The following is a 26,695-nucleotide window of genomic DNA, read 5'->3' as shown; positions in this document are numbered from 1 at the left end:
GAAAGGAATGTAAAACTCAAAGGTTGAAATAAGAACAATTTATTAATTTAAACAGAATAAAGAGGTAAGAACAACAATTATAATAATAACAATTATAATGGAAAGGTGGGGGAAAAGGGTAAAATCCAAAGGAAAAGGGAAAAAGGAAAACAAGTGATGCACAGTACAACTGCTCACCACCCACTGACTCATGCCCAGCCAGTCCCTGAGCAACCATCCCCCCCAGCTAACCCTCCAAGTTTATATACCAAGCATGATGTCCCATGGTATGGAATACCTCTTTGTCTGTTTCAGGTCAGCTGACCTGACTGTGTCCCCTCCCAGTCTCTTGTGCCCCTCCAGCCCTCTGGCTGGCAGGGCATGAGAAACTGAAAACTCCTTGACTTAGTATAAACATTACCTAGCAACAACTAAAAACATCAGTGTGTTATCATCACTGTTCTCACATCAGATCTAAAATACAGCACTGTACTAGCTACTAATAAGAAAGTTAACTCCATCCCAGCTGAAACCAGGACACCCACCAACCCCTCCTTGTTGGTAAGAACAAGATCTAGCATAGCGCCTCTCCTTGTTGACTCTTCTATCACTTGGAGTAGGAAGTTATCAGCAATGTATTCCAAGAACCTCCTGGATTGCTTATTACAGAATCACAGGGTCACAGAATGGTCAGGGTTGGAAGGGACCTCTGGAGATCATCTAGTCCAACCCCCTGCAGCAAGTTCACCTGGAACAGGTTGCACAGAATCACGTCCAGGTAGGCTTTGAATATGTCCAGAGAAGGAGACTCCATAGCCTCTCTGGGCAGCCTGTTCCAGTGCTCTTGTCACCCTTAAAGATGTTTTTCCTCATATTCAGAAGGAACTTCTCCCTTATGCCCTGCTGTGTTGTCCCTCCAACAGATATTGGGGTGAATGTGTTGACGCGGAAGGCTCGGACACAACTTATACAACCAATGTGATCAAGTTAGTGCCACTTTATTAAGGGATACACAGCAATTTATACACTAGCACAAAGCACACACATTGCTTCTAGATTGCTAATAGGCTAAAGCTGCTTGTCTATTCACTCTCCTGCACTCTATGATTGGTCACGGCGTGGTATCCATGCTCCTCGCCTACATTCTGTTTTGACATTCTATTTTCTTATTTTTCAGTCCAACTCCTTTATCTCTTTCCCACGTACAGTTCCTTAATAGTCCAACTTTCTTATCTCTCTGCTAGTACATAGTTTCTTTGTCTCTCTTGGCCTTGCATATGTCCTTCACAACAGCTGCAGCCTGTTGTTACAGCTTCGGCCTGCTCGGCCTGCTATTACAACAAAGTTACTTGGTCTGGATTGCTCATAATATGTCCATTTTTTTCCAGCCACTCCACATGGATGAAGTACCCCATGAGGACCAGGGGTTGTGAATGTGAGGCTGCTCCTATCTCTCTGTCGAAGGCCTCATCTGCTTGGTCTTCCTGGTTGGGTGGCCTGTAGCAGCCCCCCACTATAATGTCATCTGTCTCTTTCATCCCTTTAATACTGGCCCTCGGTCATCTCCTCATCCATCCCCAGGCAGAACTCCATGCACTCCAGCCAGTCATTGACATAGAGGGTGACAACCCCTCCTTGTCTCCCCTGCCTGTCCTTCCTAAAGTGCTTGTATCCTTCCATTCCAACACTCCAGTCATAAGAGTCATCCCACCACATCTCCATGATGCCAATAAGATTGTAGCCCTGCAGGCATGTGCCTCTTGTTTATTCCCCATGCTATGTGCATTTGCATAAAGGCATTTAAATTGGGCCCCTGATGAAGCTAACTTACTGGCTGGAATGGCTGAAATTCCTTTGTGCTGCTCTTCAGGTGGTCTCCTGCTGACCTGCAGTCCCTCTCCAGGCTCTGGGCATCTCTTGCTGGCACTGGCATCAAACTCATAGGAGTGGGATGGACTGAGGTTCCCCTCCCCTGGCAACTTTAGTTTAAAGCCCTCTTCACCAGCTTAGCAAGCCTATGACCAAAGATGCTCTTCCCCTTCTCTGTCAGATGGACCCCATCAGCCCCCAGTACACCAGGCTTCTCAAAACAAGTCCCTTCATCTAAATAGCCAAACCCCTGGCTGTAGCACCAGTCCTGTAACCATTTGTTGATTTGCCAGATTTGACTGGCCCTTTCAAACTCCTTCCCTTTGACCAGGAGGATTGATAAAGAAAACTTCCTGTGCTCCAGAGTCTCTTACCGCCACTCCCAGTGCTCTGTAATCCTTCTCGATACTCCTCAGACTGCTCTTGGCTGTATCACTGGTGCCCATGTGAAACATCAGCAGTGGATAATAGTCAGTGGACTGTACAAGGCTTGGTAGTCTCTCGGTGACATCCCTGATACCAGTCCCCGGTAAGCAGCACAGCTCTCTAGAGAGCGCATCAGGTCAGCAAATGGGTGCCTCTGTACCCCTCAGAAGAGAGTTGCCTACTGCTATCACCCATTGCCTTTTCTCTAATTGCACTGGTTATTACATGGGGAGCAGATTGAGCTGCCTTACTCAGCTCCAGTGTTCCTCCTGATGTGATGGGTCTTTCCTCTTCAGTCTGCAGAGCAGCGAAGTGGTTCTGCAAGGGCACCTCAGGCTTCGGTGGAAGTCTCTTCCTCCTGCAGGTCCTTGCCATTGCAAGTTTCCATTCTCCTGCATTATTGCCCCCCTGCCAGAGTAGATGGTGCAGACCCCCCAGCCGGAGGTGCAGCCTTTGCTCTCAGATGAGTGCCCACCATTCTACCTTGAAGGTCAAGCAGGATGAGCACCCTTGACCTGTGCAGTTGGTCACAGAACGGTGCCCGGCTGCTGGGTTACGTGGAAGTCTCTCCACTTGGCCAGTGGGATGTGCCTCCTTTGAAGTAGCGCCCTCCCTGTGCAAGCTGCCACACAAACTGCCACACCACGCCCTGGCTGACACGCCACATCCTGTTTGCCCACTCTGTACAAAGTGCTCCTGATCGCTAGCAATCCCTAGGGCTGCCCTTAGTGGGAGTGTGTGTGTGGGTGCTGTTAATCCTGGCCCTGCCCATGCCTTGTCAGCTGCTCTCATGCCAGCCTTGTGCCAGCTGCCAGATCCTGGTGAATCTCTGAGCTCCCCTGGGGGTTTGCCCAGCTCTGGAAACCCCCTGCTCCCCCTATGCTGCGATCCCCCACTCCACTGCAGAACACACCTGCTGATAATATGATTCTATGCTCCAGAGCTGATTGCCTCTGTGAGTAACTACAGGCCTGTCAGTCTTACCTTGGTGCTGGGGAAAGTTATGGAGACGACCATGTCAGAGTGCCATCATGCGGCACGTACAGAACAACCTGGTGATCAATCCCAGCCACCATGGGTTTATGAAAGGCAGGACCTGCTTGACAAACCCGATGAAAGGCAGGACCTGCTTGACAAACCCAATCTCCTTCTGCAACAAGATGACCTGCCTAGTGGATGAGGGAAAGGCTGTGGATGTTGTCTACCTGGACCTTAGTAAAGCCTTTGACGCTGTCTCCCACAGCGTTCTCCTGGAGAAACTGGCTGCTCATGGCTTGGACGGGTGTACTGTTTGCTGGGTAAAAAACTGGCTGGATGGCCAGGCCCAAAGAGTGGTGGTGAATGGAGTTAAATCCAGTTGGTGGCTGGTCACAAGTGGTGTTCCCCAGGGCTCGGTATTGGGGCCAGTCCTGTTGAATATCTTTATTGACGATCTGGACAAGGGGACTGAGTGCACCCTCAGTAAGTTTGCAGACGACACCAAGTTGGGCTGGAGTGTTGATCTGCTGGAGGGTAGGAAGGCTCTGCAGAGGGGTCTGGACAGGGTGGACCGATGGGCCGAGGCCAATTGTATGAGGTTCAACAAGGAGAAGTGCCGGGTCCTGCGCTTGGGTCACAACAACTCCACGCAATGCTACAGGCTTGGGGAAGAGTGGCTGGAAAGCTGCCTGGAAGAAAAGGACCTGGGGGTGCTGGTTGACAGCCAGCTGAACATGAGGCAGCAGTGTGCCCAGGTGGCCAAGGTGGCCAATAGCATCCTGGCTTGTATCAGAAATAGCGTGGCCAGCAGGGAAGCAATTGTCCCCCTGTATTCGTCACTGGTGAGGCCGCACCTCAAGTACTGCGTTCATTTTTGGGCCCCTCACTACAAGAAAGCCAATGAGGTGCTGGAGTGTGTCCAAAGAAGGGCAATGAAGCTGGTGGAGGGTCTAGAGCACAAGTCTTATGAGGAGCGGCTGAGGGAACTGGGGTTGTTTAGTCTGGAGGAAAGGAGTCTCAGGGGAGACCTTATTGCTCTCTACAACTACCTGAAAGGAAGTTGTAGGCAGGTGGGGTAGGTCTCTTCTCCTATATAACAGCAACAGGATAAGAGGAAATGGCCGCCAGGGAGGTGGTGGAATTGACATCACTGGAGGTGTTTAAAAAATGCGTAGATGTGGTGCTTAGGGATGTGGTTTAGTGATAGACTTGGCAGTCCTGGGTTAACGGTTGGACTTGATGATCTTAAAGGTGTTTTCCTACCTAAATGATTCTATGGTTCTACAGACCAAAAAGTATCCACATACAATTACTGTGATAGTCCCATACCATAAGTTTAAAGGAGACTGTAGTATTTTCAATTTTATCATTCTGTAGCTCTATTATTGTTTTAGCCTCCAAATTTATCTTCCCTATTACTAGGTCAAAACTGGATTATACAGACAATTATAATTTCTGAAACCAAGTAACCTCCTATCAGGCAGGTAGCAGAACTTTTTGAACAAGATGGCTTTCCTGTTTGCACTCAAGAAAATCAAGACAGCTGCAATGAATCCAACATAATGAAGGTGTATATATATTACTTTATATTTCTTGACTTTTAAACTCAGGTAATGAGTATGCATCTTAAGTATTGGACTGTGAAGTCACAGAAATGCAAGCACAGAGAAGAGCCTACATTCTCAGCGCTTGCATTTTGTGGCTGATTTTACCTACTGTATTATTATTAGTATGTGCCAGTGAGGGAAGCAGCAGTACAGTCAACTGCAACAGCATGCATTTTCCTGCTCCTCTGGATTCATGTATGTACCAGCACCTAGTCACAACATGCCTATGTAAATTCCCTTCCTTTATAATTATTTAAAACTGAGAAGTAAGAGCTAATACTTTATCACAAATCCTTCCTTTATTACCAATTTGAAACTAGTTCTCTGCAGAAATAAAAATTGTGCTTTGGCTCTTTGAAGAGCTACAAGTAGGTAAGATCTCTATGTCAGAGAATGCACTATAATAAAGCACAACAGTTCAAAATACCTCCCACACACTAGCACATACGACGTGCATCACGTATCAATCAACAGATGAATATCCATCTCCAGGGTTCTTTTTTATATTTTTGTATATTTTTTAAAAGATGTTTTGCATTTTTGAGTGGACTTTGTCCATCAAACTAATGGACCAGACAGTTGGAATAGACATGAGGAAAAGAGAGAAATAAGAGGAAAACTGCACATTTGAAGGAGAAAGGAAGGACTGACTGTAAAATACTCATCTGTCAGAGACACAAATTTCTGAAGTCACTTGGAGACTTGGAACATCTTGGGGAATATAGAGCAGCAGGTAGAGTACTGCTGCAGATATTAATGATACTCTTAAGAGGGAGGATATAATTTGATTATATATTTGTCATTTTATGATTATATATAGTCAAATTGCACACAAAACACATGCTTTATATAAAATTGAAAAATATCAGAAAAATAAACAATAAGACTACAGAAAAATAAACATGGAGCATTGGCAGCATCAAAATTGATAATGAACTTAAGACACTGTACCTGCGACTTGCAAGACTCGTAAGACCTTAAAAATTCTACAACTATTCAGTTGCCTCAAGGTTTTTCAGTCATTTAAGGACAATTCTAGAAGAAACACTCCTTGTTTCTGCCTGACAGATGAAAACAGTTCTAATTTTGATTTTATCTGGATGAGGGAAAAGGCCAATTGAGGGATGTTTTCTGTAGTTGTAACTGACAGAGCCAGATAGAGCTTTAATAAAAGGTTATTACAACCATATTACAGTAGTGTGAACCAGGGCACACCTGAGGTACTTTTTCTCAGTGACTTCCAGTAAAACAGTTCAGCTGAGTGCTTTTGAAAATCCCATCTTTGATTTTCAAATAAAAGCTTTGCCCTAATATAGCATGTTTCATCGAAACATCAAGATTATTTTGTTCAAACGTGGCTGCCATTCTCCCCATTTTATATATGGGATAAAGGATAAACAGTTAAAAACAAATAGCACAGAATCACAGTGAAGGTGTAACATCTCCCAGCTCAGCCCTGTGCTCTATTCATTCACCTCAGTTTCCAGATAAGTTTTTGATCTTTTAAACTATTTATTAACATGCTTTGCTGAATGATTATAGATGTAATTCTCAGTTGTAGTTAAATGTATATATTCTTACTCAGCTCTCAAGGGGACTTGAGAGTTTGTGAATTTTTGTATGAAAACTTGAAGAAACCTTGAAGAAAGCAGTCTCAAGGTTTCCTATGTCCCAAGACAAGTAATCATTTTACTAGGTCATAAATTATGTAAAATTATGTTATTAAAAAAACCCACTGTGCCCTCAGGTGAAGCATATAATATTTGCAGTGCTAGCTGTAAACAAGATAGGAAAAAGTAAACTTTTAGGCTATGTTTAGCTCCATTTTCCAGCTAGTCTAACGTGGTGTATTGTAAGATCAGTTTCACAAGTGTTTTCTGCCTAACTGAACAAGTATACCGCACGCTGTCATACAGATCTTAACATTTCTTTGAGTTGCCAGCATTTGTCAACTGAAAAGGTTTTAACAACTTTCCCATTAATAATTATAAATAAATCACAGCATACACTTCTCTATATAGCAATTCAAAAGAGGAATTGATATGCATTACAATTAAATACACAGAAATTAAAACATTACCTCTCCTCCTGTGTAAGCCCTCTAGATCACTGGTCTTCTTAAGCTTCTTCTTGGCACTGACTAGCTGACTGCTGTCAAACAGATGTGCTGTTGGGACACTGGAAGAGTGCTGGACTCCCTTCTCCTCACTCTGATGTTTAACAAAACTGTTGCTTTTCTTTAAGGATTTGGTGTCATCTTCCTTGGAGGGCAAAGGTGGAAGTGGAGGTGGGGGTGGTGGAGGCAAAGGGGGTGGAAGCGGTACTACAGTAACAGTCTCTGGTTGAAGCTCATTACTGGCAAGTGGAGAAGTACTAACATGAGGCAGTTCAGAGGTAACACCATTGGGAGGTAACAAGATAACTTGAAATTGTTCGAAGCTTGTGGATTCCTGCACTTGCAAAGGCTGAACTGTATTTTCCAAGTCTACCTCTTCACTTTTCTCTTGGATTTGTATGGTTGCTGGCAAAGATTTAGGCTGATCTACACAGGACACTGAGCTGGCTGCACATTGTCTTCTTGCATGAGCCAGTTGTAGTCTGGTTGATTTAAGTATTACTTGCCCAGGGTACCGCTAAAGTGAAGAGGTTATTTACAATTAGATAACTACATGCAGCACACTATTTTAGATAGTAAGTACTCGTCGTTAGGGTTTGCCTTTCTGCCATTCTGACATTAGAATTCATCTAATTTTTTCATTCATTTTGCTCTGGGCATAAACCCAAAGCAAATATATCCTCACCATTATGCAAAAATGATCTGTTTTCTTAATTTTTATTCTTGGTTAAGCCATAATTTACATGTGATTGGCCTAGTCAAGGATATACATGGGTTAAAGTTAGGATTTCACTAAGAACCAGATTGTACATTTGAAACCTTTTTCTGAAAACTAAAATTCAAAATTCACTCTTGCTTCCCTTTTCTAAAACTGGCCAGTGGTGCTCTGCAGTAACGTCCTCTCTGACCTAATATGCTGGCCTTAGATATGAATCATACTGCTTAAAAAAGGCCTCTCTTGAAAATGTCAAATATTTTGAGAATTTCCAAAGTGTTTTTAATGTAGTTCTTATAATTGCTACTTCAATATCTGTCTTTTCAAATTAGCTTCATCCATAGCCATTTTCATGCAAAAGTAAAAACTGCTTCTGAAATGCTGGTCTAAAACATTTTAGACAATTGTGGCAGGCCTAAAGCAATAGAAATCATATCAATATAAACACACTCATACATAAAGTCAGTTCATTAACAGGTGCTGGTTAAAATAAGTAAATCTGCTTTAATTTACAGAAGCTATGCAATTCAAAAGCCTTGCAAACAATAAGGATATGAAGAGTGTACTGCTAAACAAGACAGCTTTCCAGTAAAGAAACTTCTCATATCTATAATTTTTTTATGTATTCAGCAAAACAAAACAAGTCTTCACCAATTAATATTTTCTATTTACTTGCACTTTCATCCCTCTCCTTATTCTCTCCCCTTCATTCCATCTTCTATTGATTTTCTCATACTTACATTGTAATAGGAAGGGGCAGGTATTGGGAGGTGTTATTGCAATCAGTGGTAGTGGGGGTATGTCAGATGATAATGGTCTTTGTGGGAAACACCATTCAGATCATACTTCTTTTTGTAAAATTTGCTATGTGTCTTGTCACAATGTGTAGATGTGATAGCAAAACAGAAGCTTATTACGACACTGGGAACACAACGTCCAAAGAAATTTACTACCACCAATGACATATTTTTTGTAAATTTTCCAAAGAACACTATACAATGACAGGGAATATCTAATAGCATAGTATAGTCCTGGAATGAGTGAAAATTTCTTTTGCAAAAGAAATTGGCAGAAAAGAACGACTCTTCTTCTGTTACCTGTTTAAACATGCGAAGTCTGTCCAGTGTTTTCTGTCGTTCCTGACTAACCCAGGAGCTCTTTCTTTCCTCTTCATCATGTAGCTGATCTTGCTTCTGGGAAAATATATGTAAAACATGTAAATATCACATCCAATGCTATGGTTAGCATCATTTAAAAACCCCGCAAACCTGAATTAAAATAACTCTTCTACTAATTGTTAGGAATTACCTAACAATCTACTTCTCAAATAAACACATTTCTAACCTTCAGAACTTTGGCTTTGTCTTCCCCTTAAAAGAATATTATGCGTTTCACGTTTTATAACCTTGAAGAAATGCAAAGCTCAGTAAAGAAAGATTTCAATCTGGAACTGGAGCACTTGAAGACCGGAACTTTTTACCTTGAAAGATGATAAATAACTAGAGATGTAACAGAATATTACACTGAAAAAAATTCCCATAAATTTACAATTGTATAAGTTAGCCAGACAGCAAACCAGTATTCATTTTCTCTCATTCCAAAAACAAAATGACAGTTCAAATTGCAAGGTTGCACATTTAAAACAAGTCATATTGAAATTTTTACAGTGCAAGAAATCACAGAACTCAGTGCCACAAAGTTTTGAAGACAATATTGAGCAAATTAAGTAAACATTTTCATTATAACTTACACTAGTAAACTAAAGTTTTATATTTAATTAACTTACACTGTCATTATTTAATCCAGCTTGATTTTCTGTAATCTTTAAATAAAGGTTTGAAGCTCTTCCTTGCAGCTAAGACAGTTATATTATTTTCTTGTTTGGGGATTTTACCTCAGTGAAAACACACATTTGGATCTACCTCCTTCAAATAGTCATTCATTTTCTCAAAACTTCAGCAAAGTTACTACATCTTTGAAACAAAACACTATGTTTCAGTCAAATTTATTGAAAGTGGACAGTAGTTATCAGATGGCAAAAGTCATCGTATGTATAACTTCGGAAGTTATCAGGAAAAGTGATAGAACAGGTGACTATTAAGAAAACCTGAGCAGAAACAGCAGCTTTAATTCTTAAAAGACTCACAGTATTAAGTATTACTTTTAAAAGATGATGATCATTGTCATTAAAAAAATGATGTCCTTTATAAAGGGCCAACTCCTGCGATTTCAAGAAAGAAAAGTATAGATATGTTAGGGAGAGCAAGAAAAGGACATGTCTGAAAAATGGTAAAGACAGGAAACAGGAAAAGGAGAAGAGGACTAGAAGCATGTGGTGAAAAGACAGAAACTGAGCAATGGGGCAAAGAAGTTAAAACAGAAGCATAAAGATTATAGCAAGAAGAAAGAGTAGTTCTACCACCATACCTGCATGTTTCATTTGCAATCAGGTCAAACTGAAGCAGTCTCAAACTCAAGGGTTTTTTTGTCTGTTTTGGGTTTGGTTGTTGTTGTTGGGGGGGAGTGGGGTGTTTTGAGGTTGTTGGGGGGGGGATATTTGTTTTTAAATAAGAATAGTGAAATTGCAATTCTTATTTGGTTTCAGGTTTGGACACCTTTGAGATTATCTTTTCAAAATTCTTCATGAAAACTAGTGGCTGAAAACCTATTTTACAATAATAGCAGAAATTTTCAGTCAAATTATTAACAGAAGACAAAAAAATTAGCATAAGGTTCTTTATGAAGTGCAAGCGGGCAAATATAATGAAAAAGCCCTGTAGTGTTTCAGAGACAAAAAAGTCCTCCAGCTTTGTCATCTTATTTTTAAGAGAGTGATAAATGGACTGCAGTCCACATAGCAAATTCCTTTGCCTTATTGTAAGAATTGAAAATAAATAATCTGTTTTTTTAACTTCCCGAAAGAGTACACCAATACATCCAGTCTTTCACAAGTAGCCTTTTCATAAAATAAATTATGCAGCTGACTTCCTGGACAAATATATCAATGTTAAAAATGTATAAGGATGAAATAGAATCTCTTTTGCTAATCTAATTGAAGCCTGAATTAAAAAGACTTGTATTTCAATGTATCTTTGTCAGTGATCTTTATTAAATATTGATACTATATCAGCTCCCAAGACCTAGCTCAGTATTTGAATATTCTTTAAGATAAAGTCTATCACTATATAAAGTCTAACACAACAGTCAGACTAACTAGCCTATTCTCTGTGATGAGGCTGTGCAGAGAATTGTGGAGCATGCAACTGGAACTACATACTTTATACAATACAAAGTGATTTCTTTTGTAGAGAAAAAATAATGAACAAGCTTATTAAGATTCAAGAACAAATGTGTATGGTTTCTTTACTCATTTCAGCATATCTGAGACTGTACTCAGAGATGTCCAGAATCATCTATGTGCACATGATAACAAACTGCATGCAGCCTAACCCTAGCAGTAATCACTTAGACTGTGAACCCAGTATTAATGAACTGTTTTATTTGCTTGGGTTTAATGTCATCCTAACACAGCTATATACTCCCCCTTACCAGCATAACGAGATACAGAAATCCATGATCCAAAGGTCAAGAATACACACTATCTTTTAAAAACAGCTATCACTTTGAATGTTCTACTAATTAATGTATAATGAGGAATGCAAGCTATTAACTAGAGGCTAAACTGAACAGCAGAAAACTCAAACTTACTAGCTGAACAGTATGGAGCATCTTGTATTCCTCCTCACTCTCGTGATGATGCTGGATCTTTTCATTATGCTTTGTGATACAGATCTCCTGTAGAGACATAAAACATTATTTATAAAATATAAATTTTCAAATATCAATTTACAGTGTATAATGTCATATGTAGCAAACAACACTAAGATTTAGAAAAATAAAAATTACAAAGCCCATCTCAGACAAGCTAATTTAACCAGGCTAATTTAACTTACAATAAAACCATGAAATAGAAACAAACCAAAGAAAAACCAACCCAAACCTATTACTTTTAACTGTCAAAAGAATATATATAAGTAACAGCTGCTTGAAAAGCTTATTCTACAATACTAGTACAAAAGTGGCAAGAAATACTGATTTGTCAAATACTTCATAAAACTGTTGTTGCAACTCCATGTATTTGTATACTTTGATAATAACTAACTCCCAAATATACTACGTATTTCTGTTTAGGCAACTAGGCTGCTTCCTGTTTACAACTGTCAGTTCATCTTTTGCACGTACGATTTGCAAGCATGAACATTGATAAAGTTGTTACAATTTTATGCATACACAAGCAGGTTGACATTATACCAAGTTCATGTCTGTAATGTCTGCTTTAAAAACAAGCATTTATTACATTGCCTGCAAATAAGAACAGGTTAAAAATTAAACAGGACATGTTACAATAGATGCATTGAAGAAGTATGACACTTAAGGTAGATTACATAAAAAGAACTGAATTAAGTATCAATTGCAAAGAAAAGGCATGTGCAGGAATTTATAGTAGCAAAGAGAAAGACAAGATCATAGGACAATACTGAGGGCCAGGAAATCAGACAGTAGGGGCAATGAAATTAAGCCCAGAACAAGCACCAGACAGAACTAGGTCAAACGTGCAGTTAGAAACAGGACTCATGGCTGTATAAGAGGGGGCAGTGTTAGGAAACTGGAGTGTGACTGTAGCTAGAACACCAAAGTGAAGGGCTTTCCAGGCATCAGTCAACTTGACTTACTGGGTGGAGCCAGACAGGAGCTTTGCTGTCACAAGCATTGCTTGAGGCAGCTGATAGAGTATCAGCCATCAAGCAAGATACTACAGTAGTGGCAGAAAGACTCAAAAAACAAGGAGGGGAGGGATAAAAAAGCTCATAGTTTTGGACACGGGGAACTGCAGAAAAAGCTATGTTCTCCTAAAAGCTATGGACATACTGTGATCAAGATTCCTCTACAGGGAAGAAATACCATGCTGTCTTGAATGTTTCTAAACAGTAAGACCATCAATTTTGCTACTGTATACAGGTAACACTCCAACAAGAGCACAGGTTTCTGTAGAAACACTGTCCCAGCTTCATCAGAAGGGGGTGTGTGTGTATCTATATATATCTAAACTCTGCAGGGTTTTATGTTTGTTTGTTTGTGGGGTTTTTTACCTGATGAAAAGAGTTAATCCATTTAATTTGTAACTGCAAAACTAAAAACTACTTATTTTCTACATTTCAAAGACACAGCAATAACTTTGGAACATTATTAGAGAATCTGAAAGATTTTTTGTAATACTACTATTGATTTACCTTTATAGTTTATTCTGTATTTACATGTTAAGTTCAATTAAATGAATATTTAAAGTAACAAGACCATATGTTAGGTTTGGGTTGGTTTTTTGGGGGTTTGTTTTGTTTGGGTTTGTGTGTGTTTGGTTTTTTTTTACAGGTTGGCAAGACTAAAGAAATTGAAACAATACGTAAGATACGTTAATATGCAAATTACAGGAATATACTCTCACAAATACTTGGGGGGGCACACTTTTCTGAAACATTTATCTTTAGCATCAATATTTAAATCTTTCTGATTAAGAGCAATAATGAAAGATATTTTAAGCATGTAAATAAAGAGGTTAAACCAGACCAAAGCACATTTGGTGCTGACTTTCATAGAATCATTTAGGTTGGAAAAAACCTTTAAGATCATTGAGTCCAACTGTTAACCTAACACTGCCAAGTCCCAATAAACCATGTCCCTAAGTGCCACATCTACATGTCTTTTAAATACCTCCAGGGATGGTGATTCCACCACTTCCCTAGGCAGCCTGTTCCAATGCCTGACAACCCTTTTAGTGAATTTTTTCCTAATATCCAATCTAAACCTCCCCTGGCATAACTTGAGGCTGTTTCCTCTTGTCCTATTGCTTGTTACCTGGGAAAAAGAGATAGATAACCACTTCACCACAACCTCCTTTCAGGTAGTTGTAGAGAGCAATAAGGTCTCCCCTGAGCCTCCTTTCCTCCAGACTAAACAATCCCAGTTCCCTCAGCCGCTCCTCATAAGACTCGTGCTCTAGACCCTCCACCAGCTTCATTGCCCTTCTTTGGACACACTCCAGCACCTCATTGTCTTTCTTGTAGTGAGGGGCCCAAAAATGAACACAGTATTTGAGGTGCAACCTCACCAGTGACGAGTACAGGGGGACGATCACTTCCCTAGTCCTGATGGCCACGCTATTTCTGATACAATGCTTATTTGTACTAATAAAGAAACAACCTACTTTCATGTAATTAAATTTCTATAACTTGAAATAATAAAAAAGACTAGGAGGGGCTGAAAACATGTTGCGGCACATCTGAATCATCTTACCTAACTACAGAAATGGCCAAAAAAAACCCCTAATCAAAACAGGTTGCAATTTCATAGGGACAAATACAGGGTTCTTTCTACCTGTAGACAAGATTAAGTGACTGCAAACAAAGGATGAAGAAAAAAATAGCTAGGTGACGATATTAAAGAAAATGATATGGATTATTATGGCAGATGACAAGTGGAACATAAACCAACAATCTCATACTCTGGCAAAAAAGAAAACATCATGATTGGGTGTATGAGGAGAAATATAGCCTGCCACTGTGGTGGTGCACTTCTCCCCCTTCTTTGGGCTGTTCTACGACCCCAGTAGTTGCTGACTAGGCCTTGGTACCTTGAGTAATGAGTTGGGCAGTTAAGCGCCCCTTGACCATATCAGGAACTCCTACTCGGCTAAGGCAGAGAATGGCACTGTCTGTACTGGAACTCCCATTGACTGGTCAAAGCAGGGAACAAGAATGGAAACAATCAATTATTCCCTGACAACCCCAGAACACTCCTGCCCAAATCATAGCCCAAGTGGTAACACGAGTGGAACGATACCATTGTTCTTGGAATTTCTGAGAAAATTACTGACTTGGGTTGTGGCCAGGAAGGAAATTTACAGATGACTAAAGCCAATCATCTCACAGCCTTATAAACAGCAGTCCTAAAGTGAGACCCTTTTGAGATCTCCTGGACTGCAGCGGGCTGCGACCAGCATCTCCCTCTGAGCAGGAAGCCGCTCAGAGCTTGTGAACTAGCAAGTTTGCAATACTAGAGGGACTGTCACAGAAAACTGACGATGGGGCCTGGGCTGATACCCCTGCTCCTCGAGGCTCAACCCTTCGCCCATTGAGGAATGCAAAAGGCATTAGATGTATTTCACTGAACTTGAGGGGAACTTTTAACAGGTATACCTTTGTTCTAATATACATTGCTAGCTTGAAGTAGTTAGGTTATTTTGTGATTTGAACAAATTTTCTTGATTTGCTTTGCTGCTAAAATCCTATGAACACATTCTCTCTCTCTTTCTCTCTCTCCTCCCTTTAGATACAAACCATTGTCCAAGTCTGAGACTAAGATTGGACCTAGCCACACCTAAGCTTTCTAAGAGTTCAGAAAGCAAGGGGGTCCACTCTGAACCTTGTGAATCAACAGTAGAATTCCCCTTACTCTTTATATTTCTCTAGATCTAATCTGTTGTCCAAGTCTGAGACTAGGAATAGATCCAGTCACACCTAAACTCTGTGAGAGCTTAGAAAGCAAGGGGGTCCACTCTAAACCTCGTGACTCAATGGGAGGATCTCCTTTACCCTCTTACACCTTTGATCTTTATAAACTGTTTCCAACTCAATTTTGACTTGATTTCAATTTGATTTATCTCTGTACATTTACTCCATGTAATAAGTAATAGAGTGAACCTTGCCATCGAATCTTGTGCAGTTGCATTTCCACAAATTCATATTAAATCTATTTCACTCAAACCCTTCGGTGGTGATTTTGTAAGTGACCTGACCTAAACCACTCCTTTTGCGACAGCCACACATGTGAAGTAATCCTTCCTTCTCAGCACTGGGAAAGCAAGAGCATTATGTCCAGTTAGAGCCACACTTCAAGAAAGATGTTGACCAACTGTATAGAATTCAGAGAGCATCAAGAAGTAATGTTCATTTCTCTTTTATCAGCTGACTGATTTCTGTAGTATCAAATTGTACTTCTATGGAAAAGATAGAAAGGGAGAGCTGAGCAACCATTTCAACCCTCATCACTGGATACACTACCATGTTTAAGACTAGTAACTTGTAATATATGTAAAAGAGATCTGTATCAGTATTATATTTAACTAGTTCCAGTGAGCCTTGCTTTCAGGTTAAAAAGGATCTCAAGTAAAAAGGTAGCTTCTCATTTAGTAAGCTTAGTATGTGCAGAGATCATATTTTATTGCAAGTATTCTATGTAGTTATGCCCTTATATTATAATAATAATAATAATAATAATAATAATAATAATAATAATAATAATAATAATAAAGCATACCAAGTAACCCTATGTCAGCTGTCACTACAACTAAGCAACTAAGTAACACTTGTCTTGGCATGGGCTATGGTTTAAACTGTGGGCTTGAAGAGTAGTAAAGGTGTCCTATTAAATGGACATGAGACATGAGGTCATCAAAGCATGTGTTATGAACATACCTCAAACAGTTTCACCAACCAGTTGCTTCTCCCAGTCTGCTCATGATAAGGAATTTGATTTCTTCATAACCCTATTTTTTCAAAGATATTTTTCTAGATGCATTCTACATAATTTATTTTTTTTTACATTGACTCTTTGCTATAGATTTAGCTCCCTAATAAAACAGCTGTTTGTTTCATATGATAACCTAATTAATGCTACTGTGTAGCCAGCAGGGGTAGACTGGGATAACAATAGAGATATTGAGCATGAAAAATCTGTAACTAGCTTTCAAGAAAGAAGAAAAATAATGAGACCGCTATTAAAATCTTATTTTTGAATAACTAACTCAGTCATCAATGCAAAGGAACATCAGGAAATGATTGCTTAACAAATGCAAATAGTTTTATATAACAAAAAAAAGAGAATAATGAGTTTATACTCATGTTAGTACAGTGAAAGAACATCAACCACAGTAAAACCATACCTTTAAAAAATGCTGGCTCAGTAACTCAGAATCACAACTGAAAGAGGTTTCTAACAAATCTTTAGCAAAAGTTTCTATATAAAGGTTTGGTACAATTATTTGACAACATTATTAAAAAATAAAAGCATCAACTGCCAAACCAGGGAAAGAATTACTGGAAAAAATTTAATAGAGACTATAGTCACAGAAGTTTATATTTATATTACATAAAATCTTATTCTACACACAGTAATTGATTCCCTCTCCATTTGTTATCTCCTCAACAGACAAAATTTTCAAATACCCAAGATGATGAAACTACCTCCTCTGAAAAATAAAAAACAACAATAGAGAATTGTTTCCTATTGTTTTCTTAATCGTGATATCTGCTGCTACAAAGGAGGCGTTCTCCTAAGGGAATCTTCAGTCGCGAGGAGGAGGAGGAGCAGTGGTGTTAGGAACACAATCCGAAAAACATTAAGCAGACTCTCATCTCAGTTCAGCAATAAATGTTTCTTAACTGAGAGTTTTACCACATAATATGTACTTTCCAAATCCAACCTAAAAAAATCATCCTTTTCTCCACTTAGCATTCAGTCATCGCTGTGCTCATTATCACCATCTAGACTCCACTTCTGCATCCCATCGAGCTCTTTGTTCTGCATGCTTAAAATAAACTGCAAACTCTTTTAGAATAAGAATCTTTTTTTCCTCACAGATTTCTAAAGTACAATGATCCACATCAGGCACTATAAGTAGTGTTCATTAACAAAAAGTTTTGCAATATCATTAGAATAGTCACTCAAGATACAATGCGTCCATATGTTTGAATCAAACACACAAGAGTCTTGATTTTTCAGGTAATTACTAATAAGCTGTACTGGGTTTGCGTGGCAAGGTTTTGCTAGAAGGGGAGGCTACAGGGGTGGCTTCTGTGAGAAGCTGCTAGAAGCTCCCCCCGTGTCCAACGGAGCCAATGCCAGCCGGCTCCAATACAGACCAAGGCTGAGCCAATCAGCAACGGTGGTAGCACCTCTGTGAGAACATTTTTAAGAAGGGGGAAAAAAATGCTGCACAACAGCAGCCAGAATAGAAGAGTGAGAATATGTGAGAAACAACTCTGCAGACACCAAGGACAGTGAAGAAGGAGGGGGAGGAGGTGCTCCAGGCCCCAAAGCAGAGATTCCCCTGCAGCCTGTGGTGAGGACCGTGGTGAGGCAGGCTGTCGCCTTCACCCCATGGAGGTCCATAGTGGAACAGATATCCACCCTGCAGCCCATGGAGGACCCCATGCCAGAGCAGGTGGATGCGCCTGAAGTAGGCTGTAACCCCATGGAGAGTCCATGCTGGAGCAGTCCGTTCCTGAAGAACTGCACCCTGTGGAAGGGATCCACACTGCAGCAGTGTGTGAAGAACTGCAGCCTGTGAGAAGGACTCACACTGGAGAAGTTCATGGAGGACTGTCTCCCATGGGTGGGACCCTGCACCAGAGCAGGGGAAGAATGTGAGGAAGAAAAAGCAGCAGAGACAACGTGTGATGAACTGACCGCAACCCCCATTCCCCATCCCCCTGTGTTGCTTGGGAGAGAGAAGGTAGATAATTCAGGAGTGCATTTGAGCCTGGGAAGAAGGGAGGGGTGAGGGTAATGTGTTTTAAGATTTGCTCTCATTTCTCATTATTCTTCTCTGATTTGATTGGCAATAAATTAAATTAATTTCCCCGAGTAGAGTCTTTTTTGCCCATAATGGTATTTGGTTAGGGATCTCCCTGTCCTTATCTTGAACCGTGAGCCTTTTGTTGTATTTTTCTCCCCCCGTCCAGCTGAGGAGGGGGAGTGATAGAGTGGCTTGGTGGGCACCTGGTGTCCAGCCAAGGTCAACCCATCACTTAAGCTTAATAGGGCTCCGTGTTATTCAGCAATATTAAGAGCAGCTACAGTAAATACCTCTAACAAAAATATCAATCAAAATGGCTACATTATTTTCTCTCCAAGTGCTGCAAAATGGCACACCACTGGCTCTGCCTATTCTTTTTGCTCAAACATAAGTCTTTGATTTCCTCCTGCAAGGCTAAATACATGTTATTCTAATCTGTGATTTTTTTAGTAGATGAAAGGTAAATATCTCACTGCAGCACTCAACTGCAGATAATGATACACTGGGCAATGAAATCAGTAGAGAGCTGGACCTAGTTCTGAGTGCTGTGATGTCCATGCAAAGACATCCAGCAGTGAAGTTCCACACAGACACATTACCTCAGGTCCTGAAAGCAATATAGCCACATTCTTCCAGAACAATGTTGAGCAGTCATGACTGTATTACTTGCGCACGCAGACCCAGATTAGCATTAGTACCATATACATCTCTGCATCATGTCTCTGTGCACAAGTAGGCATGCTGCAACTAATGTTACAGCCTAGAACAACAAATTCCTTCAGCTTAAACAAGGCATTTTATCATAGCATAGCCTGAAAACAAATGAGCCAGTTGAAGATGACTAGTTAATTACATAGATTAGAAGGCATGCTAAAAAAATCTCTGCTCCTGCTTCAGGGTCATTTCTCAACTTGTTAACTCCCTGTCCTGGTTTCAGCTGGGATAGAGTTAATTTTCTTCTTAGTAGCTGGTGCAGTGCTGTGTTTTGGCTCTGATGTGAGAACAATGTTGATAGGACACTGATGTTTTTAGTTGTTGCTGGGTAATGTTTATACTAAATCAAGGACTTTTCAGTTTCCTGGGCCCTGCCAGCAGATGACTGGAGGGGCACGGGAAACTGGAAGGGGACACAGCCAGGACAGGTGACCCGAACTAACCAAAGAGGTATTCCATACCATATGATGTCATGCTGAGTATATATAAACTGTGGGAAGAAGAAGGAAGGGGGGGACACGACATCTGGCTGTATGGCATTTGTCTTCCTGAGTAACCATTACGCATGATGGAGCCCTGCTTTCCTGGGGATGGCTGAACACCTGCCTGCCCATGGGAAACAGTGAATGAATTTCTTGCTTTGCTTTGCTTGCGTGCACAGTTTTTGCTTTACCTATTAAACTGTCTTTATCTCAACCCTCGAGTCTTCTCACTTTTACTCTTCTGATCATCTCCCTCATCCCACTGTGGGGTAGGTGAGCAAGTGGCTGCGTGGTACTTGGTTGCCAGCCAGGGTTAAACCATGACACTCCCATAAGTTAAGTAAGGAACAGCAACCAGCCTGTTGCTGTTAAACAGGTTTGTGTACTCCATAAGGTGCCAGTAGTGTCTTTTCATATTTAGGAGAAAATAGCGTAACTACCATAATGTAGCCTATATTAATTGGCATGACATGACAGATAGGATCTATTCCTTAAAGTACAAAAAAGTCCAGCTTCTTAATACATTTTTCTTTTTACAAAATCACATAAAACAACCTCAATGACTGAGCAAACTACTTTCCATAACTGGCTAACAGGAGACATTTCTCTTATAATAATTTATTTACAGTCTTCTCCATATTGTGTTAATCAGAGACAAGACAGTGACTGAAGAAATATAAAAAAATCCAAAATACAAGATGTACCAACTACTGTTTGGCTTCAGATTTAGGTATAGAAATAGATATATTACTTATGAAGGAGAGGAAAGATCTGAATGTTTTACCCTCAATGCACTAGAACTGTTTATATAAAGGTGTCATCTCCCTTATCAAGTGATGTGACTGGGAACATACAACCCCAACAACCACCCCAACCCCTGATCCTAATTTAGAATGAGGTCTGAAATGAGACTTATGCATAGCCTTATAGTATATAGCATGGGGTGAAAACCTATTTTTAACAAGTATTACACTGCTCTCTCAAAACTTTGATCTATTCTACTCATTAAGTTATCTCACTTGTTAATAATGCACATTGAAATAACTGCAATTTTTTGAATTTAAATTTTTGATGATTTGACCATTTGGTTTCTTTTTTGGACATTCAGTCGTAGGATTTTTGCATAATTATATTTTTCCTGGATATTTTGGAAAAAAAAAAAAGGACATTTTAAGAAAAAAATAAAAAGATTTGAGGGCTCTGACCATTCTTATTCTGTTTGTGCAGTTCGACAATCAGCAAGCATTGGGAAGCAGAACTGGCCACACTCAAGGGTAATAATGCTAAGCTCACTGCAGCCCTGCTGGAGTCCACTGCCAATGTAAAACAATGGAAGCAACAGCTTGCTGCATATCAGGAGGAAGCAGAACGTCTTCATAAGCGGGTAAGTCAAGGCAAACGGCCAGGATCCTTGAGGTGGAAGTACTGGTGATTGTATTTGTTCATTATGAAGTAAAATAAGCTTATTGTTGGGCCTTTAGGTTAACGTTTGAAGCAGAAATTAATGATGACTTTAAAGCACACAGGGTGTTTCTCAGTTGGGAAATTCTCTTTTTTATCAGTTTCCTTTTCTGCAGAGGATTTTGTTGCAGGAAGAGTTATCTAACCTGTGATACTTAGGATATGTCTGCCAGCTTTCACTCTTCATTTGCTACCAGCTGCATTATATCAGTTTCAGGACATTCTCCATAACATTACACTTTAGTCCCTCTAGCATTTGAGCCCATAGAAACTTGACATCAGATCTGTAAGTTAAAGGAACCCTGTTGTAGTTTCCACATATAACAAAGACCAACAGCTTCCTTTCATCCTTGCACCTAAAGAAAACTGCATGTAGAATCAAGCTCATTATACACAATTAGAGATCTGCCTCTGCTTTCATATAGGAGGGGCAGGGTCCCATTTCCTTCATTGTAAATTTTGTTTGCAGAGGTCATTTGGCAAACCAGAAATTAGAGCACAATGGGGACAGAAATACAAGTGTTTGAGAGAGGAATAAAGTGTATGCAAGGCTGAAGGCTGCATTATGAAAATAAATATATAATATTTTTATTTCTCTTCTCTTTTCACATGTAAGTCTCTATTGTATAATTTATTAATCTTTATTCATATGAATTTGTCATCATAGTTTAGGACATATTTTTGTATAAAGTGAAGGCAAGATTAGCATATGTATGAAGGGAAGATGACTTTGATGGAGTTGTATGAATTTTGTTAATATCAGTTAACTTAGAAAAATTTCAAGGAGATGAACTTAGTTAAGAATATAAAAACAAACAAAACCCCCATATGCTTGTTTACATGAAGACTAGTTTCATGAATATGCTGACAGAAGGGAAAGTTCAAGAAGCAAACATGTCAGACAATTTGGTTTTATATGCTGTACTCTTTTAAATGAAATAACATATGGCAATTACAATTAGCCAAATCCTGCAAATTTTGAAGGGTTTTTTCAGACCTGTGCTGGATCTGTCCAACTGGAGGCTAGTAATCTCAGGAACAGGAATCATATTGATCTGAGAAGAAATTCAGAAGTCTGCATCTAACCTGGAGGTCTGCAAGAATAGCAAGAATTCCCTTGAGCTTGAGAAACCTGGGGAAATGGCAGGTTGTTGGGGCTGTCCTATACCTAGACTGACTTGCAGATGAGGATCTTCAAGTCCCAGACAAATGATTTGATAGGGAAGAATGACAATTTCTCTTAGACTGTAACTGCATGTGCCATAGTTGGCTGGACAAAATACACAAAGTGTAATTAAAACTGGTGCTTTTTGCAAAGTGCTTTCATTTCAAGAAATTGGCAGTTGCTGACAAAATTACTTTGCTTCAGAAATTTTCCAGTCAGGAACAAGTTTGTCATGTGTGTTTGTATAGAGAGAGATTTTCACTTTGTCATTTCATTTTAGCTTCTCCTCTGGAAGGGTAGAAGTTCTAACCTGTGCTTATAACCTGGTTTGTGAATAGATGATAATAGTAATTGTTGATAAAATTAGTTAAATTATAACCATATATATTATAATTATTACAGTGCAAAAGTTCAGGTGGATTTGATCACCAGATTCAGGTTTTACAGTGAAGAACTCATTGTTAAAACATAGACATAATGAGGTAGCATTCTTCATACTGAAATGTCTTAACATACTGAATTGTATTAACAGCTTTTGTTGCAAAACTGAGATAATACAGCAGTTGAATTATTTGCCTGCCTTGCTGTGGGGAGACCCAATCAGACAAGACAAGCAAGGCACTGTGGTAGAAGTTCCCTTTTTCTTGATGTTACCCTCACTCTTAGTAAAATCTTATTTAAAATCTGTTATTGGAAAATACAATTAACGAATACAGGAATTTTTAGCATGTCACTTTGCTTGTACCTGATACTACAGTTAATGGAAGCAGTAACCAAGTCTGTAGCTACATTCATTAACAGCTGATTATTTTTAATAACCTTTGCCCAGCAAATTTCCTACAATTATTTTGTATTTTTGAGAGAACGCAAAATCTTATCACATGGGATCATCTACACAATGCTCTTTTGATCACCTTTGACATGCCTTTATTAAATGTTTCTGTAATCTGTGACCTCAGAACTTGTTGATATCTCACACAGAATATAGGAACACTCTGTGTCTATGACTCTCTGGGCATGCCTGTAAATTACAACAGGATAGTTTATCAAGAGTACTGCCCTCTGTTGGAACTGCTTTTAGAAAAATATAGACTTGACTAACTCTAGGCAAAAGTATGTAGATTATGTAAAAAAAATAAATCAATCTGAACCTGTTATCCATACTGTGTAATACAAGAGCTATTCTAATCTGCATGCTGAAGACTAATCTTTCAAATTGAAATAGTGCCCCATTCAAAAAGAAGCTGGAAATCAGATACTTCTCTGTTACAGATAGAAAATGTGCTGTCGAAATGGCGGATCTGGAGACTGTTGGTTATGGTATATGTGGTAGCAAGCAGTGTTAAGTGACCATATCATGTTATCTTTCTGTTAGCTTTATCTGTTAAGCTCAGTATAAACACGTAGCTGCAATTGATGCAATTGGTTCAAAAAAAATGTTCCTCAATTTGGAATCTGTCTCACCTGAAATTATGTAGAAGTTATACATCAAGTCTAAGATGGTCATCTTTTTTTCTTGCAATTCATGGAGAGACAAAAGCATGAAGAATAAGCGTCCCAGTCTAAGAAAAATAAGGTGTTGAGTAGAATTTGCTCCTGTAAGTGCTTGTCTTTCCCTATAGGATAATCATCTAGATAGTCATATAAACATACTTTTAGTCAGATGAAAGGAACCCCATCCTTAGTTCACAGAATCACAAAATAATTTAGCATGGAGGGGAATTTTGTAGGTTATCTGGTCCAATTCCCCACTGAAACCAGGGCCAGCCAGCTTTGAAGTTATGTCCAACTCCAGGATTGGGTCAGGTTACTCAGGGCTGTGAGTCAAGTCTTGAAAAATGGAGATCCCACAGTCTCTCCAGGCAACCTGTTCCAATGTTTCACTACCCTTCTTATAAAATTATTTTTCCTAATATCTAATTGGAATTTGCCATGCAGCAACCCATATCTGTTGCCAGTTCAGAAAAAAAAAAAGTTTTTTGATCCAAGAAAACCTTTGTTAAGAAAAGTTGAATAGAAATGCTCCTAGAAAAATTGATTTCAAGGAGAAACAAGTTTGGAAATTAATTTGCATGCTCAATTTTAATGTGGTTGGTTTATACGGAAAAGTTGGCTGTCACAGAATCTTGCTCACTGGAGAAGAATGTATGTAGATATGTATGCATTGGAGGGATACACTCACTTACAAGATCATAGTCTTTTATAAAACAGACTAGCCTCCAAAATGAAGAATGGTACTGCCAACACTAGCCGCTATATTTAGTTCAATTTAATTATATATTAAGTGGTTTATATATAATGTAATTGTGGTATTCACTCATTATGTGCTTCAGGCTTACATACAATTTTTGGTGCCTGAGTCACCTGTCTGCAAGTGTCGTGGTTTAAGCCTGGCCAGCAACCAAGCACCACGCAGCCAGTTGCTCACTCCTCCTCACTCAGAGGGGTGGGGAAGAGAATCGGAAAAGGAATGTAAAAGTCAAGGGTTGAGATAAGAACAATTTAATAATTTAAACAGAATAAAGAGGTAAGAACAACAATAATAATAACAATAATACTAACAGTAATAATAATAGTAAAATGGAAAGGTGGGGGAAAAGGGTAAAGCAAAATCTGTGCACGCAAGCAAACAAAACAAGGAATTCATTCACTACTTCCCATGGGCAGGCAGGTGTTCAGCCATCCCCAGGGAAGCAGGGCTCCATCACGCATAATGGTTACTCGGGAAGACAAAAGCCATATTGCCAGATGTCCCCACCTTCCTTCTTCTTCCCCCAGTTTATATACTCAGCATGACGTCATATGGTATGGAATACCTCTTTGGCTAGCTTGGGTCACCTGTCCTGGCTGTGTCCCCTCCCAGTTTCCTGTGCCGCTCCAGCCCTCTGGCTGGCAGGGCCCAAGGAACTGAAAAGTCCTTGACTTAGAATAAACATTACCCAGCAACAACTAAAAACATCAGCGTGTTATCAACATTGTTCTCACATCATAGCCAAAACACAGCACTGTACTAACTACTAAGAAGAAAATTAACTCTATCCCAGCTGAAACCAGGACAGCCACTACAGCAGACTCATATCCTCTGTCAAGCGTGGTGTATGGGAAGTAATGCATATTGATTAGCAAACTTCGCATTATTATTTCCATCTTTAGTTTTCTCTTCATATAAATACCTTATTTACATAAAGTTTCCTCTTAATATTAAAAAATATTTTTTATTGCTAATGCCATCGTATTAGTTGAATCCTTATGGCACCTTTTTCCACAGTTTGAAATTTGTTGTGTTTTATTTATAAATGTCTGTTGATTTTACATTATATCTCAACGTTCTATTTTCCATTTTCCTCATTCACCATTATAAACTGTCTTTCAGCTTGTGCAGTATTTCTTGTAAACTTTGCATTTTAATTTGTTTTAAATTATTTTAAACCAAAAATTTTTTATTCTATACTTGTTTTCGAATCTGACTGAAAGTTTTTCTGTGTATCACATTGTTTACACTTTTAAAAATACAGAAACAAATCTAAAATGCCCCTCTCTGATTTTGATTACATTTTTAAAAATTAATTTCATTTATTATTTGTCATTTCTGATTAGGTATAAGATGTCCTCATCTATCAGTTCAGTTTTTCATATTGATCTACATTTATTTGCTTTTTCTGAGGCCTTTATCTTCCTTCTTCCATTTGTTCTCTGTGTTAATAATGCCTAGAGCTGAGAAGAAAGGGAGTACACATTCAGTGTGGCTGAGTGCAATGTTCTCAACAAAATACAGTTTTGTGCTCTCTTCTGATATATTGTGAGCTTAAGTCAGAAATACTGTACTTTGATATTTTGTCAGACATATTTTTTAAAAGTTTACTGAGTGTATGGTTTTTTTGCTCTAAAATACAAAAAAATAATAATTATGGGAAGATGTGATGCCCAGTCAAGAGCTTAACTTAGAGCTCTCAACCTTCTCTAATCTGCTCAGAAGTAGTTTAACAAGGATTTCCCTTAAACGAGGTTGGGGAGTGCTCCAACACACCTTGCATAGCTTTACAAAGTCAAAGGGGGTTCATGAATTTAGAACAGCTTGGTAACAGAAAAAAAAACCCTGAAGTGAGCTACTTCAGACAAATAGAATAACATTGGTACTAGCATTAATCCTGATATCATAGAAAGGAAAGGATTGTATGGTGATATGAATTATGGAAAGTAACACAAAGTTTCATCTTTGTCATGTAAAAAATGAAAATTATACATTTTTTCTTGCATGCTAACTGCTAAAATAAATCATCCTATGACACTGGGCAATAATACAGAGTAATAACACCAGTGCATAATAAAAGAGCTGCACTCCTAGAAAATCATTCATCTGCAGGAAAAGAAACCTGAGATAACAAGAGATGAAGGCAAGTGATCAAGCTCTCGGGTATTCCTGAAAGAGCAGAAAGGTAAACTCTTGTTATTTTGCCATGATTTCCTAGGAAGTAAGTAAGAATAGTTTATTATATTTTGATTCTTTCATTTAATGAATTAAATAAGTATGAGGATATCTTATATAGTCA

At 39.2% G+C, this 26,695-nt stretch overlaps 1 protein-coding gene across 3 annotated transcripts in view; it reads left to right on the top strand.

Moving 5' to 3' along the window:
- Window positions 1–26,695, top strand: part of LOC129734580 (homer protein homolog 1-like) — a 122,090-nt gene that overhangs the window by 78,383 nt on the left and 17,012 nt on the right. For all 3 annotated transcript variants that reach the window (XM_055698208.1, XM_055698207.1, XM_055698206.1), the window contains exon 6: window positions 20,747–20,903. In XM_055698208.1, the coding sequence (XP_055554183.1) occupies window positions 20,747–20,903 (157 nt within the window). The remainder of the gene's footprint in view (window positions 1–20,746; window positions 20,904–26,695) is intronic.

Source organism: Falco cherrug, chromosome W (genome assembly GCF_023634085.1).
Source record: "Falco cherrug isolate bFalChe1 chromosome W, bFalChe1.pri, whole genome shotgun sequence".
In the NCBI taxonomy this organism is placed as follows: Eukaryota; Metazoa; Chordata; class Aves; order Falconiformes; family Falconidae; genus Falco; species Falco cherrug.
This window is presented reverse-complemented; position numbering and strand designations above follow the sequence as displayed.